At 41.9% G+C, this 18,969-nt stretch overlaps 1 protein-coding gene across 7 annotated transcripts in view; it reads right to left on the bottom strand.

Annotated features, from left to right (window-relative positions):
• Positions 1-368: 368 nt before the first annotated feature.
• Positions 369-18,969, bottom strand: part of SPATS1 (spermatogenesis associated serine rich 1) — a 44,033-nt gene continuing 25,432 nt past the window's right edge. For 3 of the 7 annotated variants that reach the window (XM_055264028.2, XM_055264022.2, XM_055264029.2), the window contains 4 exons: positions 12,057-12,177; positions 10,453-10,515; positions 4,060-4,175; positions 3,186-3,497 (listed from right to left, as the gene is read on the bottom strand). In XM_055264028.2, the coding sequence (XP_055120003.2) occupies positions 3,469-3,497; positions 4,060-4,175; positions 10,453-10,515; positions 12,057-12,177 (329 nt within the window). In that variant the 3' untranslated portion in view covers positions 3,186-3,468. Of the gene's footprint in view, positions 3,498-4,059; positions 4,176-7,031; positions 7,423-10,452; positions 10,516-12,056; positions 12,178-18,969 lie in introns of those variants that run through there. The other 4 variants (XM_063633189.1, XM_063633190.1, XM_055264024.2 and 1 more) reach the window with 3 other exon arrangements.

Raw genomic sequence — 18,969 nt, 5'->3', positions numbered from 1 at the left:
CCTAAGAACAAAATAAAACTAACCAAATTGAGTGCCTCGTATTAGAAATGTGGACAATTAGTGGAATCCTACAGTATATTCCTAAATTCCTTGTGGAATTTTAGAAGTTTAACATCCTACTGTCTTAACATTTTGGTAACTTGGAGCTCAGAGATCACTGATTCGAACGTTGGTGCCACTAGCTGAATAATACAATGTTTCCTCATGTCCACAGAGGTCATTTTTCATTTATCCCAGGATCCAAAATTAGAATACCTCTGTGCAATGTGAAATTGCACACTAAGAAATTTACTTGTAAAGTGTCACATATAGTTTATTTCTATTGAACTTCAATTGCTGAAAGTAAGAAATGAACACACACGCACCTCTGCACACACACACGTTTTTATTTACCAAAGACCCTAGAGTGAGGTGAAGGGGATCTTTACATCTAACAGGTTCAACCTCTTTGTAGCTGGAAAGAAGCAAAAGCTGGAACAGCTATGATATGCACGTATTTTTCCCATGTGGCCTTTCTCTATGCCTTTGTCTCCCCAACACGCAGACATACTCATGCTGTCCAAAGTTGGCAGTGGAACTCTACCTGCCAGCTGTTGAGGTGCCGTGGAATAAGGCCTGGCCATCGAGATGTACCCACAGAGAACACCAGATCCAGTGAAACCTGCCCTGATTTTCAGGGGATGAAATGTAGCTCTGCAACTCCAGAAGTTCAATCATCTAACAGTTGTGTAGGGTTTTTTTGTTTTTTTGTTGTTGTTGTTTTTACTCATGGTTTCTGCGGCCTGGATTAAAAGAAAAAGGAATCAAATCGTATCTACTTAGAGCAGCATCTAGGAATTATATGGCCCTCTTTGAAACCTAGAGACTACTCCAAACCTTCTAAAACTGTATTTTGGTTGTTTTTCTTTCCTTCTTTCTTTCTTTTTTTTTTTTTTTTTTTTTTTTGAGAGAGTCTCGCTCTGTCGCCCAGGCTGGAGTGCAGTGGCACAATCTTGGCTCACTGCAAGCTCCGCCTCCCAGGTTCACACCATTCTCCTGCCTCAGCCTCCTGAGTAGCTGGGACTATAGGTGCCCACCACCATGCCCGGCTAATTTTTGTGTGTTTTTAATAGAGACAGGGTTTCACTGTGTTAGCCGGGATGGTCTCGATCTCCTGACCTCGTGATCCACCTGCCTCGGCCTCCCAAAGTGCTGGGATTACAGGCGTGAGCCACCACGCCCAGCTGGTTGTTTTTCTTGATATATTTATGGTGTAGGACTCCCTCCTTCCAAAACACCAGGGAACCTTCTGAGAGCAGTGTCCTGTGCCACCTAGATAATCCCACTAGGAAATCTCTGCAGAATCTTTTTTTATTCTATATTGTGTCCTCCATTACTAAGCCACCTGGTGGTTGCAGTTCACTTTTTTTTAGGGGTGGGGCGTTGTTTTTGACTAGGGGAAAGAAGACTTTTTTATATTTAAGTAATAGAGTCACAAAAAATTATTATTTTTTCAGAAGTTAATGTGTTCTGGAAAATCTCTTGGCAGCCTCGGTCTTTTTAAAAATTATTTGGTGTTTTTTTAAATTATTATGTTGGGAGCAGGGGTGGGCCTGTGACCCAGGGGCCACAGGATTAGCACGGATGTATGCTGATGTTAACCCAAGGAGTGGTCAGGCACAGCAGCTGGCGGTAGGCACCATGCTCTCTGCCAGTTAGTCTAGAGGCACATATGAAGGTGCCATGAATGCATTGTGGTTTCTGTTTGTTTCTTTGTTTTGGGGATGGAGTTTCGCTCTTGTTGCCCAAGCTGGAGTGCAATGGCATGGTCTTGGCTCACTGCAGCCTCTGCCTCCTGGGTTCAAGCGATTCTCCTGCCTCAGCCTCCCGAGTACCTGGGATTACAGGCGCCCACCATCTCGCCTGGCTAATTTTTGTGATTTTAGTAGAGACAGGGTTTCGCCATGTTGACCAGGCTGGTCTCGAACTCCTGACCTCAAGTGATTCGCCTGCCTTGGCCTCCAAAAGTGCTGGGATTACAGGCGTGAGCCACCACACCTGACTAAATGTATTGTGTTCTAAACCTGCTTCATTCAGTTTGGCTGTGACTGGAGACAACGAACATTTTGGGAAATAAATCATGTTCATGTCATAGACATGTTGAGTCTCAGCATGGACCCCAATCTCTTTCCACTTTAAGGTTTTGGGGAGACTAGATCTGCAGCCCTCATTAGGCAGCCACGGGGTTCCCTAGTGGAGAAAGAGATTGACTATAAAAATGCCGAGAGTCATTAGTTTGACTGTGTCAAAGCCTGTGAGGCAGCTTTTGCTTTCACCTTTTCCTCCAAGTGTTTGCTTCTTGTCTGATTGACAGGAGGCCCTAAAACTCATGACTGGTGATCACTGAGCTCTCACCCTGCTTGGCTATTGTAGATAGGCAATACTGAACTGGGGAATGCAGCTACAGGGCAATAGTATTACTTACCTGGTATAGATCCAGCCTTCATGTTTTTCTGACAAGTACCAAGTTAACATTAGAGAAACATTCCGAAAGGTATTAATAAAATGAAAAGTTTTACCAAAAGCAATGAAAGTTCACTGCTATGGTCTAAATGTTTGTCCTCCCCACCCCAAAATGCATATGTTGAAACCTAATCCTCGAGGTGATGGTATTAGGAGGTAAGGCCATTGGGAGGCAATTAGGTCATGAGATCAGAGCCCTCATGAATGAGATTAGTGCCCTTGTAAAAGAGACCCCAGAGGACTAGCTCACCCCTTCTATCATATGAGGACACAGCAAGAAGATACTGTCTATGAGCCAGAAGGCTGGCCCTCAGCAGACACTGAACCTGCCAGCACCCTGCGCTTGGACTTCCCAGCCTCCAGAACTGTAAGAAATAAATTCCTATTGTTTATAAGCCATTCTGTTTATGGCATTTTGTTATAGCAGCCTGAACAGGCTAAGACACTCACATAATGTCTGTATTTTATGATTGATTTGAGGGCATCCTTAGAAAACTAAATATAATTGACTGAAACTGAATGTGGACTAAATAGTAATAATATTTTATCAGTGTTAAATTCTGTGAGTTTGGTATTTGTGTTGTGGTTGTTAGACAACATCCTTGACCTTAGGAGATACATGCTGAGGTATGTAGGTATACGGGTGTAAAGGGTTACAATATCTGCCACTCACTCTCAAAGAGTTCAGCAAAATGGTAATTGTAATATTGTGAGACAGAGAAAGTTTGAACAAATATTAACAATGATAGAATCTACGTGAAGTATATGCAGGTGTTTGTTGTACAATTCTTGCAACTTTTCCATAAATGTGAAAGTTTTCAAAATATAAAGTTTTAAAAAAGCAAAGCACAACACTTCCTCATAAGGGTCAAACACTGGATTTAGAACAGTCACATGACAAAAACCATCAACTGGAAAAGGCTCGCCAGAGTACAGTCAGCACATGTTTTGTGGGCCTGTTTATGCTCAGGATTGTCTTGGAAAGTCCAAAGCACCTGTGGATAGAGGCATGGAGTTAAAGGTTTTCTTCCGTTACAAAACTAACAATTCTCAACCAATACACTTGACCCCCAATGCTTGGCTATGACATCTGCCCATGAGACCACCTCGGGAAGAAGACACATCCACTCCAGGAGATACTTTGCCTGCCCTGCTTTCCACTGTGAAGCCTCTCAAAAGCCTGTTCTGGATTCCTCCAGTTTTGTTTTGTTTGTTTTTGTTTGTTTGTTTGTTTTTGAGGCAAAGTCTCGCTCTGTTGCCCAGGCTGGAGTGCAGTGGCACAATCTCAGCTCACTGCAACCTCCGCCTCCCGGGTGCAAGTGATTCTCCTGCCTCAGCCTCCTGAGTAGCTGGGATTACAGGCACGCGCAACCACACCCGGCTAATTTTTGTATTTTTAGTAGAGATGGGGTTTCACCATGTTGGTCAGGCTTGTCTTGAACTCCTGACCTTGTGATCTGCCCGCCTTGGCCTCCCAAAGTGCTGAGATTACAGGAGTGAGCCACCATGCCCGGCGGACTCCTCCAGTTTTTACACTATGAAGGTTTTTTAACCCACCAGAAAGGAGTAGCATGTGCATTAAGGGCACTGCTGGCTGCCAGTCATCAAGCTCCTCAACCTCTTGTATCTCATTTTTCAAACTGTTGGCCTTCTCCTTCACCCAGAAAGGCAAGCTGTGGGAAGAAGACAACACCCTGAGTTGTAGTTTCATGCAAAATTTACAAACACCAACAGCGGATAAGGCATTGTGTGCTCCAAAAGTAAAAAGACCTCCAATTTAGGAGACCAGTTTTAAAATAAAATATGTTAGTTGTTCACCATTTGCCCCTGCCTCAAACCCAGCTCTTGTTCAGCCCTTCTCTGCCAAGAGGCTGACCTTGCAGCTAGTATCACCTGGGCTCCTCCGTGCTTCCACATTTTTTTTTTTTTTTTGAAATGAAGTCTCAGTCCATCACCCAGGCTGGAATACAGTGGCGCAATCTCAGCTCACTGCAACCTCTGCCTCCCAGATTCAAGCAATTCTCCTGCCTCAGCCTCCCGAGTAGCTGGGACTACAGGCACATGCCACCACACCCGGCTAATTTTTGTATTTTTAGTAGAGACAGGGTTTCACCTTGTTGGTCAAGCTGGTCTCGAATTTCTGACCTAAGGTGTTCCACCTGCCTCGGCCTCCCAAAGTGCTGGGATTACAGGTGTGAGCCACTATACCCAGCCCACATTTTTTTGTTTGTTTGTTTTTTGAGACAGTCTCGCTCTATCGCCCAGGCTGGAGTGCGATCTCTGCTCACTGCAACCTCTGCCTCCCGGGTTCAAGTGACTCTCCTGCTTCAGCCTCCCAAGTAGCTGGGACTACAGGCACATACCACCATGCCCAGCTAATTTTTGTATTTTTAGTAGAGACGGGGCTTTACCATGTTGGTCAGGCTGGTCTTGAACTCCTGACTCCAGGTGATCCTCCCACCTCGGCCTCCCAAAGTGCGAGGATTACAGGCATGAGCCACTGTCCCCACCCGTGCTTCCACCTTTGAGCCGGGCTTGGCTGATGGCACCGACAGGAGATCAGAAGGTGGAAAGAAATTAGGGCATTTCTTACCTAGCTGCTCCCCTGATGTCCTATCTCCCAAGGCACCCCAATTCGGGTAGTGCCGCAGCTCCTGTTGGGCAGCCCTTCTCCCAGAGCTCCAGCGCTTACTGTTCTGCAAACTGTAATCCCTCTTCTTGCTGCTCAGACCCAGGAGTAGTAACGCTTCCCACTGTCATGAGCCTCTGAGTGCTTCACCCTCCCATGTCGGTTCCCCCAACCCTGCCCACACACCCATAAATAGTCCCTCTCCTTAAGCTGTCTTCAGAATCCCAGCTGAGTGTGCTTTCTGTTTTCTGCTGGGACCTTGGCTAATGCAAGATACCCAGAGTCTTCCCAGAGCCACTGAGACTTGAAAGGGCATTTCTGGGCTGCATGTGGTCCAATAGGTAGCAGGAAGTGTGACTCTGGGATGAGTTGGAGCAGGGAGATGCAGAAAGTTTTCATCTTTTGGAAGCTAGAATTCTTGTGCTTTAGGGGAGAAATATACCACAATTGGCAAAATGCCCTGATAAAACTGCTGGGGGTAGGGAAGTCCCTGCAGGACCGAAGAGGATGGTTACCACATAGGTAATTGGTGAAAGTCAAAGTTATCACTTAAAGCCAACAAGCCAAATAGTAGAAACCCAAATAAGAAAAGCAGGACTAAGAGCAATGTATAAAGATACTAGCATAAAGAACTATTAGAACAAAAACAAGAGCATTTCTAAATATCAAAAGAAAGCATTTTTCAGCCTTTGTTGAAGCAATCAAAGAAAACACTGAAAGACTCACACCAAATATAATACGGTACACATAATAAATGCAACAAATAATGTAACAGAACTGAAATCAAATATATCAGTCTAATCAATAAATGCAAGTGGCCTAATTCACCTGAATTAAAGAAAATATTTTCAAGCTGGCTCACAGAGCAAAATCCAATTCTACACTAAAAGCAAAGTGCTTCAAAAGCAAAAGAATGGGCAAAAAGAATGGGCAAAGGTCAGATGCAAATAAAATAAAGTAAGAATTAGAATCTTAATAACTGGCTAGGTATACTTTAGGACAAAAAGTATTAAATGAGAAAAATAAAAATACTTTCATAATGCTAAAAGACACAATTAACAACAAAAATAATCGAAATGCTAATATTCAGACACCCTAACTCTCACACTAACTCTCAGTCCAAACTAGGCCAAGTGAACAAAAGGAAGGAAATATAGGGACTAAACAATATAACCAATAAAGTCAATCTTCTGTGTATGTATCTAACTTTCCATCCTGATTAAATGGAATACACTTTCTTTTCAAGCACATGTGGAAATGTAAAAATAAATATTAAGTGACCTAATATAGATGCATCCCATAATATTTTGTCCTTGGAAGATATATTAACTGCAATGCCTCATCTAGGACCCAGATCAAATACTGCCTCCTCTGCAACACGTCCTCAACTTCCCCACATGTCTTTCTTCTATGTACACATTGTACCATATTTGCTTTCAATTGTTTTATGATTACTCATCTAGTGGTCTCTCCCCACAATAGACAATGAGCCTTGAAACAAATATCATATCTTATTCATCTTTGTGATCCCTGCCTCCATTACCTCACCACCTTCCCATTTCTCCTATAGATCAAGTGCGTAAATGGTACTCAAAGGATATCTGCTGAGTTGAATAAATAATCCCTGTAAACGTACTGCACATTATAGGGACCTTTTCAATAAGTAATCTTACCTCCCTAATTTTTATTCTAATTCTGGCTCTCTCTGTCACTAACTAGAGAAGACTTGGCAACTTTATCTGGTTCTGGTTATCAGGTTTTGTTCTTATTTTAAAGGTGGATTGTTGCATTTGCAGATTTAACATACTTAAATTTCCAAGCACAATTACTACACTATTTTAAGATATGAATAACCTTGATGACAGTAATGGAATAGTACAAAACTGATTCATCAAATAACTTGGGGGAAAAATCTACAATTTTTATTAATAGATGATAGATAATAACATTTTTATTCATAGATAATAATTCCAGCCATAATGAAGTAGCAGGGATCAGATTTACTCTCCTGACTTAAACAAGTAGAAAACTGGACAAAATGTATGAAATAACAATTTTCAGAATGAGACAACAGGCAGCACAGGATTGTGATCGTAAAGAAAAGGAGAGCAAATGAAGAGAGCCCTGTAATCACCCAGCTTTTGCCTGGAGGCACATTCAAGACCACAGCGTAGGATGAGCAAGCCCACACAGAGCATGGCGTTCTCTATGAGTTTGAGGAGCCGAAGATCCGGGTTCAGAGAGTCTTGGAGGGCTGGAAGCTGCAGGGCAGAGTTCTGGGGAAGAAGGAACTATACAAAAAAATGAAAGTAAGAAATTTACACAGCACTTCCTTTGAGTCTTTGCTGAATATTAAGACACACATGTGTAGGGTAGAACTCCACAAGATCAGACAATAGAGTGACTGGGAACTCAATGGGCTCACAAAGGGCTAAAAATCATTTTAGTTCCCACCAACTAAAGTGAAGACTCCTCATTGATCACTCAAGGTATTCAGCAGAGACTCTAAAAGGGCCACATCTTACTTAGTAATGGAGTTAAACTATCCCTAAAGACTACTTTAGACACGCCCTAACAAAGCTTGAAAACAAGCCTCGAAAGAATCAATCCAAACTGCAAGTGACTTAACTGCCTGCTACAGCAAAGCCCAGCACTCTTTAAAAGAAGACAAGGCCTGTTGCGGTCGCTCACGCCTGTAATCCCAGCACTTTGGGAGCCCGAGGCAGGTGGATCACGAAGTCAGGAGATTGAAACCAGCCTGGCCAACATGGTGAAACCCATCTCTACCAAAAATACAAAAATTAGCTGGATGTGGTGGCATGTGCCTTTAATTCCAGCCACTCGGGAGGCTGAGGCAGGAGAATCCCTTGAACCTGGGGGGTGGAGGTTGCAATGAGCCCAGATTGCGCCACTGCACTCCAGCCTGGTGACAGAGCGAGACTCCATCTAAAAAAACATGAATAAAATAAAAAATAAAATAGAAGAAAACAAAATCCAAATACTCAATAATATAAAATTATAATGTCCAGTATCCAAATAAAAATTACTAGACATACCAGGAAGCAGGAAAATGTGACCTATAATCAGGAGAAAAATCAGTCAGTAGAAACACACCCAGAAATGACACAAATAATAGAATTAGCAAACAAAAATCTTTTTTTTTTTTTTTTTTTGAGATGGAGTCTCACTCTGTCACCAGGCTGGAGTGCAGTGGCGCGATCTCGGCTCACCGCAACCTCTGCCTCCCAGGTTCAAGCGATTCTCCTGCCTCAGCCTCCTGAGTAGCTGGGACTACAGGTGTGCACCACCACGCCCAGATAATTTTTGTGTTTTTAGTAGAGACAGGGTTTCACCATGTTGGCCAGGATGGTCTTGATCTCTTGACCTCGTGATCTGCCTGCCTCGGCCTCCCAAAGTGCTGTAGTTACAGGCGTGAGCCACGGTGCCCAGCTGCAAAAAAAAAAAAATCTTTTTTTTTTTTTTTGAGACGAGTCTCACTGTGTTGCCCAGGCTGGAGTGCAGTGGCACCATCTCGGCTCACTGCAAGCTCTGCCTCCTGGGTTCACGCCATTCTCCTGCCTCAGCCTCCCAAGTAGCTGGGACCACAGGCGCCTGCCACCACGCCCGGCTAATTTGTTGTATTTTTAGTACATACGGGGTTTCACCGTGTTAGCCAGGATGGTCTCAATCTCCTGACCTCATGATCCGCCAGCCTCGGCCTCCCAAAGTGCTGGGATTACAGGCATGAGCCACCGCGCCCGGCCCGCAAACAAAAATCTTTAAACAGCTATTACTATATCCGAGTATTTAAGGAAAACATGAAAATAGGAAAGAACAACAGATATAAAAAAGAATCAAATAGAATTTCTAAAGATCAAAATACATAATCACTGGATGGGACTAACAGCAAACTAGACACTACAGAACAAAATACAGAATCTAGGAAACAATAAATGCTAAATCCAGCAACAGAAGCCTTTGTCGCTTCTGCCATGACTAACTGGTTAGTAGACTTTTTCATTAGGGTTACCGTCCCTGAGGAAAGGATCCAAGTCTCACAACTGTCTTATTGACCATAGCACAGAGGAATATGCCGATTGACTTCTCTCTTTTTTTTTTTTAAATTTGAGACAGGGTTTTGCTCTGTCACCTAGGCTGGAGTGCATAGCACGATCGTAGCTCACTGCAGCCTCGAACTCATAGACTCAAGAAACCCTCCTGCCTCAGCCTCCCAAGTACCTAGGACTACAGTTGCTTACTACTATGCCTGGCTAATTTTTTAAAAAAATATTTTGTAGAGATAGGGTCTCACTATGTTGCCCATGCTGGTCTCAATCTCTTGGCTTCAAGCAGTCCCCCTGCCTTGGCCTCCCAAAGTGCTGGGATTACAGGTGTGAGCCACTGCACCCAGCCAGCTTTGTACTCCTTTAAGAAAAAAAAAAACTTAACTTTTCTTTTTAGGAAAACCAGACTAATTGGTATTCTGGGGTTTATACATGTAAAAACATATTTGCATATGAAAGGTAATGTACAAAAGCTAAAATAGTAGAGTGATGAAATTTAGGCAATTGCTATTATTTGGAATATCCTAGAATAGTGTTTATTAAAAATGTAAAGTACAGACATGAGAAGCCCTAATCGTGTGCCATAAGTAACAATGCAACATAATAAAGACATTAAAATCTCAAGTTTGGAATAAAAGGTTTTTATTCCCACTGAGCTCCAGAGTGGGGCAGACCCTGGGACACACGCCCACTCATAGAGACTGTTTTGTATTAGAAAGTAAAAAAAGAAAGAAAGAAAGAAAGAAAAGAAAATATCTCTTTATAGGTCAGAAACCTGCTTAGGTAAATAAGTGAGGTTCAGAATGGAGTGAAGCAAAAGTATGAAATTAGAGGAATGACATTTCCCTCAAACACAGAAGTGCTCTGTTAGCTTTCTTTCTGCCTCTTGAAACTCTAACCATTCTCCCCAGTTGCAATCATTTAAGTATGTGTCTTTCTTTCCCAACAAACTCATGTTCTAGGAATCAGGAAGCCTGTCTTTCTGTTCCATGTGAACTCTCCTATAGTGCATGGCTAGCACAACACATGGCATGTGGTAGTTTGTCAATTACATCTGTTGACTATGTGACCATCCCAACTGCAGACTCTACAGAATGTCTATCCAAACACCTTCCTTACAAACTGCCCCACCCTCCTGCTGGGATTCAAAAGGGCCCTGTGTCCTGATTATCTACCTGCTCCTCCACATAAGGAAATAATAAAATAATCGATATTTAATAAAGATGGGATAACACAAAATATGGTAAGAGAACTCACTTGGGAATTTGTGGAAGAGGCTCAAGTGGAATAAATGTATCAAATTTCTTTTCATAAGGCACTCTGAAAAACAGAAAAGGCAATCATAAAACTGATATGCCATCTACAGCAAAGAGATCAATACATCATTGTATTCAATAGAATGTCCTGTTTTCTGATTTTAATTTTCAAGTATGGACTTCAAAACTGTAAGAACCGCAAATTTTATTTTATTTTATTTTATTTTATTTTATTTATGTTTTGAGACAGGGTCTCACTCTGTCCCCAAGGCTGGAGTGCAGTGGCACAATCTCAGCTCACTGCAGCCTCAACCTTCCAGGCTCAGGTGATCCTCCCACCTCAGCCTCCCAAGTAGCTGGGATTATAGGCACGCACCACCATGCCCAGCTAATTTTTTGTATTTTTGTAGAGAAGGGGTTTTTCCATGTTGCCCAGGTAGGTCTGGAATGCCTGGGCTAAACAATCCTCCAGCCTCAGCCTCTCAAAGTGCTAGGATTACAGGCATGAGCCACTGTGCCTGGCCCACAGACTTTATATTATTTTATTTTATTTATTTTGAGATGGAGTCTTACTCACTCTGTCACCCAGGCTAGAGTGTGGCACTGCAATCTCGGCTCACTGCAACCTCCATCTCCCAGGTTCAAATAATTCTCCTGCCTCAGCCTCCTGGGTAGCTGAGATTACAGGCCTCTGCCACTGTGCCCAGCTAATTTTTGTATTTTTAGTAGACATGGGATTTTACCATGTTGGCCAGGCTGGTCTCGAACTCCTGACCTCAGGCAATCCGCCCCCACCTTGGCCTCTCAAAGGGCTGGGGTTACAGGTGTGAGTCACCGCACCTGGCCCACAGATTATAGTTTTGATCCTTTTTAGTCAACATCATTATATCCCACATGGTCAATTTTTTAAAATAATATTTTAAATGTAGTACACCAACTACCTAGCACTTTGGGAGGCCAAGGCGGGCTGATCATGAGGTCAGGAGATCGAGACCATCCTGGCTAACACGGTGAAACCCCATCTCTACTAAAAATACAAAAAAATTCCCGGGCGTGGTGGCGGGCACTTGTAGTCCCAGCTACTCAGGAGGCTGAGGCAGGAGAATGGCGTGAACCCGGGAGGTGGAGCTTGCAATGAGCCGAGATGGCGCCACTGCACTCCAGCCAGGGCAACGGAGAGAGACTCTGTCTCAAAAAAAAAAAAAAAAGTAATACACCAACTATTTTTCTTTTAATGTAATGATCCTCCCATTTTTCTCCATCACTTTGGTCTAAGTTTATTTCCAAGTTTAAGTCTACCCACATAGTAGTCACTGTGGCCAACAATCTGATTAGTATGAAAATTTAAAAGTTTTCAAATCTGTGATAATAGAGATAGGAACAAAATTAACAACCACTCTTTTGTAGTCCAAGTCCTGTGTGTAATTTTAATTATACACATGCACGTGTGCAGACATTAATTAACTAAAGATGAGCTTTTCAAGGAATTTTCATCCAATCACATCTTGTTGACATCTATCCCTTTTAAAATATAATTTCTGTGTAGTAGAGAGACACAATTCCTTTAAAGTTAACTATATAATGCTAGTATTAACATACACTTACATTGAAAAATTCACTGGTGGGAGCGTTGATCCTGCTTTGTGGAAGCCTTTACTCTGTTCTGGGTACATATATGGATTGTCCCCTGGAGTTAACTTTGGGATTCCATTCCTGGGATCAATATCTGTGGAGAAGATTCGAAAACAAAATCATACAACGGCTGAAGATGATCCACAGATTTGCTGTAAGTATTGGCATGACAATGGAAATAGGATATTTTAGTATTTTATTATAAATTACATAGAAGTTTCTCAAAGTTCTGTTTGTGATTATCTTGCCTTAAGGAGATGAGCCTATGTTTGGGACATTTTCCAAAAAGTGTTGTTATAACTACCTCACCCTGGAAAAGAATTGTTAGATTCAGATGGAGTGTTTTGGTTTAAAATATAAGGTGAATCAGAGGTTTCTTTGCAATGATCCAAAAATCTCTGATCTAAAAATCTCTTCATTCCTGAGCATTAGTGCACTTTGAATCCCTGAGTCTTAGGAAGCCGAAGAAACAAGTGTGCTTGGGGCTCTGCCTCTCTGACTGGGTGCGGGAAGCAAAGCAACTAAGGATGTCTTGCTCCTTCTGCCTCAAGGACTGGAGCCATGCAGCAATGGGGGGTGGCTTCCTGGAGAAGAGCAAGATTACCCAGCAGAGGTTCTTACACCCAGCTCAGCCCCTGCTAAAGCTCGGGGAGCAAGAAACTAATCACGGGAGTGGAAGGCATCAGCCTGGTGTAGGGTGATCATTTAAACCCACACACCTAAAGTCCTTAAAATTCCCTATTTAAAAAATTAAAATTTAAAATAAATAAATCAACCCACACACTTACACCAGATGCATCTCCTAAGAGAACAAGCCTGGACTACGAGATTCATCACCCTTGGGCTCAGAAGCAGGGACACGTGGCTGGAAGCATGACCTCCGTCTTTGCCACACACCCAGATTCTTCTAGCTAACTCGGAAAAGCCATCAGCATGACAGGTGGAAGTTCTTGGGTTACCGGAGTATTTACTTTTTTGTCTTTCTCTTTCAAAAACCTTTTCAATAACTGACTGTATTACACTTTAGATTAGCTCTTCTGTGTAGTGAAATAACATCAACTACACCCATGCATTGAGTGCCTGCTGGGTATGAGATGCTGAGGATTCAAAGCAGAGAGAGTGGAGGTTTAAAATATGTACTGAATCCCCTTGAGGCCAGGAGTTCTAGACAAGCTTGGCCAACACAGTGAAACCCTGTCTCTACTAAAAATACAAAAATTAGCTGGGTGTGGTGGCACACGCCTGTAATCCCAGTTACTCAGGAGGCTGAGACAGGAGAATCGCCTGGAAACCCAGGAGACGGAGGTTGCAGTAAGCCGCGATCATGCCACTGCACTCCAGCCTGGGAAACAGAATGAGAGTCTGTCTCAAAAAATTAATTAATTAATTAAATATACAGTGAATCTGAAACCTTTTGAATACCAAACCAGGGCACTGACAAGTAAGAGTTGGGTGACAACAAGAGGTGGTGGGAAGGGTTTGGACTTTGGAGTCAGTCCCACCTGAGTTCATACTCACTCCTGCAATTTCTAGTTCTGTGCCCTTGAGCTATTTATTTAACCTTCCTAAACCTTTGTAACCTCATTTATAAACTGTTTATTTCAAATGACTACTTTGCAGAGTTATCATGAATGCTAAATAATAATGATGTGAGCATATAACAAGCACCCAAGAAATAGTAGCAATTATTATTATTTGAAATCAGAACTGGACTAACACCCCTCATCCCAATTATTTTTTAATCTGGAGGATACAATTGCTATATAGCTGAGGTATAAACTTCTCCCCACGGAATCTTATCTGATGGGGAGACATATGTAAAGACGAAGGTAACACTACAAGGCAGTAAATGCCATATACCATAGAACAGTGGTTCCAAAATTTTAGCACACCTGAAAATCACCTAGGAAACTTGTTTAAAATGCAGCCTTTAACCCAAGAAATTCTGTTTCAAAAGATCTCTAATAGTTCCCAGAACCAGCATTTTTTTTATAAACTCTCCAGCTGATTATGATATAGGTGGTCTAAGGAGAACACCTAGACATAGACTATGGTGGCCAGGCGCAGTGGCTCATGCTTGTAATCCCAGCACTTTGGGAGGCCAAGGCAGGCGGATCACCTGACATCAGGAGTTCGAGACCAGCCTGATCAACATGGTGAAATCTCGTCTCCACTAAAAATACAAAATTAGCTGGGCATGGTGGCACATGCCTGTAATCCCAGCTACTCAGGAGGCTGAGGCAGGAAAATTGCTTGAACCTGGGAGGCAGAGATTGCAGTGAACCGAGATCTCACCATTGCACTCCAGCCTGGGCAACAAGAGCGAAACTCTGTCTCAAAAAAATTTAAAAAAAAAATAGACTATGGTAAAAGATATCACGAGATAATGTCAGGAGGAAGAAAAAAAGCCAATGGTGTGGTGTCAGTATAAGGTGTTACTTCTAGGGGAAAAATCTCCCAAACAACACTTCTGAGATAACACGTTTGTTTAAGCTATTAGGTACAATATGGGGCCTTGGTATAACTTCTGGATGTCTCACCAAAACAGGTATCAGCCCAAAGTGCTGGCCACTATGTTTCAATAGCTGATGAACCCATAACACTGCATGATCAGTTCTAATACTTGTTTGTTTTTATACAGACCATCCAATTTCCTGGATGTAGACATTCAGGAGGTAGAAAATGGGAAACATACATTTAGAGACAAATAACCATATGGGGGAGCGAACCGTTCACCAAATAACTTACTCTGCCCCACATTTCAGTGCCCCGATGCACTGTCAGAGCCATGTTCTGACTGATAGACTGTGAGCAGAGATGATATGTGCCACTTTAAAAAGAAGCATTTAAGGAGCTGGTGTGAAAAACCTTCCAGCATTTTCTCTTTCCCCTTGTATGGCAATCCTAGAAGCCACAGGTTGAGATGGAAAGGTCACAGATGAAAGCAGACGGCATCCTTGGAAAGGAGCTGTCCTGGAGAGCTGCTGGATCCACAGTGGACTTTACAAGAGAAAGGAGCAAACTTTAGTGCTTAAGCTGTAGAAATTTCAGGGAATGTTACTGTGGCAGAATCTATGCTATTCTGACTAATACAATATGCTGTAGTGTAGGAAGAGCTACACAATAGAAAATTGTATTTTCAGTTCTATTTCCCTACCACCTACAATCACAGACGGCATTTTGTTCTGTGGCAACAGCTAGGCCTTTAGGGAACTCCACCAATATCCTGGTTATGGCTGATGGATAACAGCCAACCATTATTTAAAGATATTTTGATCAATTTTTTTACATAATAATGCGTTGCATTCCAGTTTTAAATGGCAGCTGGTTGGCAGTCCCTGAGCCTGCCACTTCATCTTATCCAAGAAATAATGAGTGGGGGCCAGGAGTGGTGGCTCACACCTATAATCCCAGCACTTTGGGAGGCCGAGGCAGGGAGATCATCTGAGGTCAGGAGTTTGAGACCAGCCTGGCCAACATGGTGAAACCCCGTCTCTACTAAAAGACAAAAATTAGCTGGCCGTGGTGGCACATGCCTGTAATCCCAGCTACTCCAGAAGGCTGAGACATGAGAATTGCTTGAATCCAGGGGGCGGAAGTTGCAGTGAGCCAAAGCCACGCTACTGCACTCCAGCCTGGGTGACAGAGTGAGACTCTGTCTTAAAAAAAAAAGGAAAGAAAGAAAGAGAAAAGAAAAGAAAGAAAAGAAAGAAAGAAAGAAAGAAAGAAAGAAAGAAAGAAAGAAAGAAAGAAAGAAAGAAAGAAAGAGGAGAGAATTTCACAAAGGAAGAAGTGTCCAGTGTCAAGCTTGACAGTATCGAGTGCTGCAGTGAGATCAAGGAAGAGAAGAAATGGAAAAAGACCATTGCATTTGATGTTTAAAGAAGTCACTGTACATCACCTAAGAAGTAATCACACTAAAACGAATCAAGCCTGTAGATCCAACTACCACTTCACAGGAAATACACAGGAAAGAGGAATCTGTTAAATGATACCAAGCAATGTAATCAGCGAAGTCCTGATCATGGTCAACACTACAGGACAAGGCCTAGTTTCTTCACTATACAAATTGCAAGAAAAAAGGAGGGAGAAAGAAACTTAACAGACATACCAACCAATTTCATTCTGTGGGCCTTACTTGGATCCTGATCCAAACAAACTAAATATTTTTAAATTATGGCATTTATGAGACAATGGGATATTTGGACACTGAATATATTAAGGAATTACTGTTAATTTTTAAAATATGATATTATGATATGGAATTGTGGTTATGCTACTAAAATAATCCTTATCTATCAGAGGCACATATGATATATTTAGAGATGAAATAATATGATGTCTGAAATTTGCTTTAAAATAATCCCTGGAAGGAAGAGTAATGATGAAACAAGTTAGCCAGGTGTTAATCATTAATGAAGCAAAGTGGATGAGTACATCGGGTTTCATTATGCTATTGTTTGAAAATTTACCTAATAAGTTTTTCTTTAAAAAAATGTGAAATATGGGTTACCACTGGAGTTGGGGGAGGAAAGTTGGAATATTCAGGGAAGAGGATATTGGAGGCTTCAAATATAAAGTTAGTATTTTATTTCTTTTTTTTTTTTTTTTTTTTTATTATACTTTAGGGTTTTAGGGTACATGTGCACAATGTGCAGTTTTGTTACATATGTATCCATGTGCCATGTTGATTTCCTGCACCCATTAACTCGTCATTTAGCATTAGGTGTATCTCCTAATGCTGTCCCTCCCCCCCTCCCCCCACCCCACAACAGTCCCCGGAGTGTGATGTTCCCCTTCCTGTGTCCATGAGTTCTCATTGTTCAATTCCCACCTATGAGTGAGAACATGCGGTGTTTGGTTTTTTGTCCTTGCGATAGTTTACTGAGAATGATGTTTTCCAGTTTCATCCATGTCCCTACAAAGGACACGAACTCATCATTTTTTATGGCTGCATAGTATTCCATGGTGTATATGTGCCACATTTTCTTAATCCAGTCTATCGTTGTTGGACATTTGGGTTGGTTCCAACTCTTTGCTATTGTGAATAGTGCCGCAATAAACATACGTGTGCATGTGTCTTTATAGCAGCATGATTTATAGTCCTTTGGGTATATACCCAGTAATGGGATGGCTGGGTCAAATGGTATTTCTAGTTCGAGATCCCTGAGGAATCGCCACACTGACTTCCACAATGGTTGAACTAGTTTACAGTCCCACCAACAGTGTAAAAGTGTTCCTATTTCTCCACATCCTCTCCAGCACCTGTTGTTTCCTGATTTTTTAATGATGGCCATTCTAACTGGTGTGAGATGGTATCTCACTGTGATTTTGATTTGCATTTCTCTGATGGCCAGTGATGAGGAGCATTTCTTCATGTGTTTTTTGGCTGCATAAATGTCTTCTTTTGAGAAGTGTCTGTTCATGTCCTCTGCCCACTTTTTGATGGGGTTGTTTGTTTTTTTCTTGTAAATTTGTTTGAGTTCATTGTAGATTCTGGATATTAGCCCTTTGTCAGATGAGTAGGTTGCAAAAATTTTCTCCCATTGTGTAGGTTGCCTGTTCACTCTGATGATAGTTTCTTTTGCTGTGCAGAAGCTCTTTAGTTTAATGAGATCCCATTTGTCGATTTTGGCTTTTGTTGCCATTGCTTTTGGTGTTTTAGACATGAAGTCCTTGCCCACGCCTATGACCTGAATGGTATTGCCTAGGTTTTCTTGTAGGATTTTAATGGTTTTAGGTCTAACATATAAGTCTTTAATCCATCTTGAATTAATTTTTGTATAAGGTGTAAGGAAGGGATCCAGTTGCAGCTTTCTACATATGGCTAGCCAGTTTTCCCAGCACCATTTATTAAATAGAGAATCCTTTCCCCATTTCTTGTTTTTGTCAGGTTTGTCAAAGATCAGATAGTTGTAGCTATGCGGCATCATTTCTGAGGGCTCTGTTCTGTTCCATTGATCTATGTCTCTGTTGTGGTACCAGTACCATGCTGTTTTGGTTACTGTAGCCTTGTAGTATAGTTTAAAGTCAGGTAGCGTGATGCCTCCAGCTTTGTTCTTTTGGCTTAGGATTGACTTGGCGATGCGGGCTCTTTTTTGGTTCCATATGAACTTTAAAGTAGTTTTTTCCAATTCTGTGAAGAAAGTCATTGGTAGCTTGATGGGGATGGCATTGAATCTATAAATTACCTTGGGCAGTATGGCCATTTTCACGATATTGATTCTTCCAACCCATGAGCATGGAATGTTCTTCCATTTGTTTGTATCCTCTTTTATTTCATTGAGCAGTGGTTTGTAGTTCTCCTTGAAGAGGTCCTTCACATCCCTTGTAAGCTGGATTCCTAGGTATTTTATTCTCTTTGAAGCAATTGTGAATGGGAGTTCACTCATGATTTGGCTCTCTGTTTGTCTGTTATTGGTGTACAAGAATGCTTGTGATTTTTGTACATTAATTTTGTATCCTGAGACTTTGCTGAAGTTGCTAATCAGCTTAAGGAGATTTTGGGCTGAGACAATGGGGTTTTCTAGATATACAATCATGTCATCTGCAAACAGGGACAATTTGACTTCCTCTTTTCCTAATTGAATACCCTTTATTTCCTTCTCCTGCCTGATTGCTCTGGCCAGAACTTCCAGCACTATGTTGAATAGGAGCGGTGAGAGAGGGCATCCCTGTCTTGTGCCAGTTTTCAGAGGGAATGTTTCCAGTTTTTGCCCATTCAGTATGATATTGGCTGTGGGTTTGTCGTAGATAGCTCTTATTATTTTGAGATACGTCCCATCAATACCTAATTTATTGAGAGTTTTTAGCATGAAGGGTTGTTGAATTTTGTCAAAGGCCTTTTCTGCATCTATTGAGATAATCATGTGGTTTTTGTCTTTGG

Source organism: Symphalangus syndactylus, chromosome 23, assembly GCF_028878055.3.
Source record: "Symphalangus syndactylus isolate Jambi chromosome 23, NHGRI_mSymSyn1-v2.1_pri, whole genome shotgun sequence".
NCBI classification, from domain to species: Eukaryota; Metazoa; Chordata; class Mammalia; order Primates; family Hylobatidae; genus Symphalangus; species Symphalangus syndactylus.
Note: the sequence above shows the minus strand (reverse complement) of the source record. Positions and strands in the feature narration are given on the sequence as shown.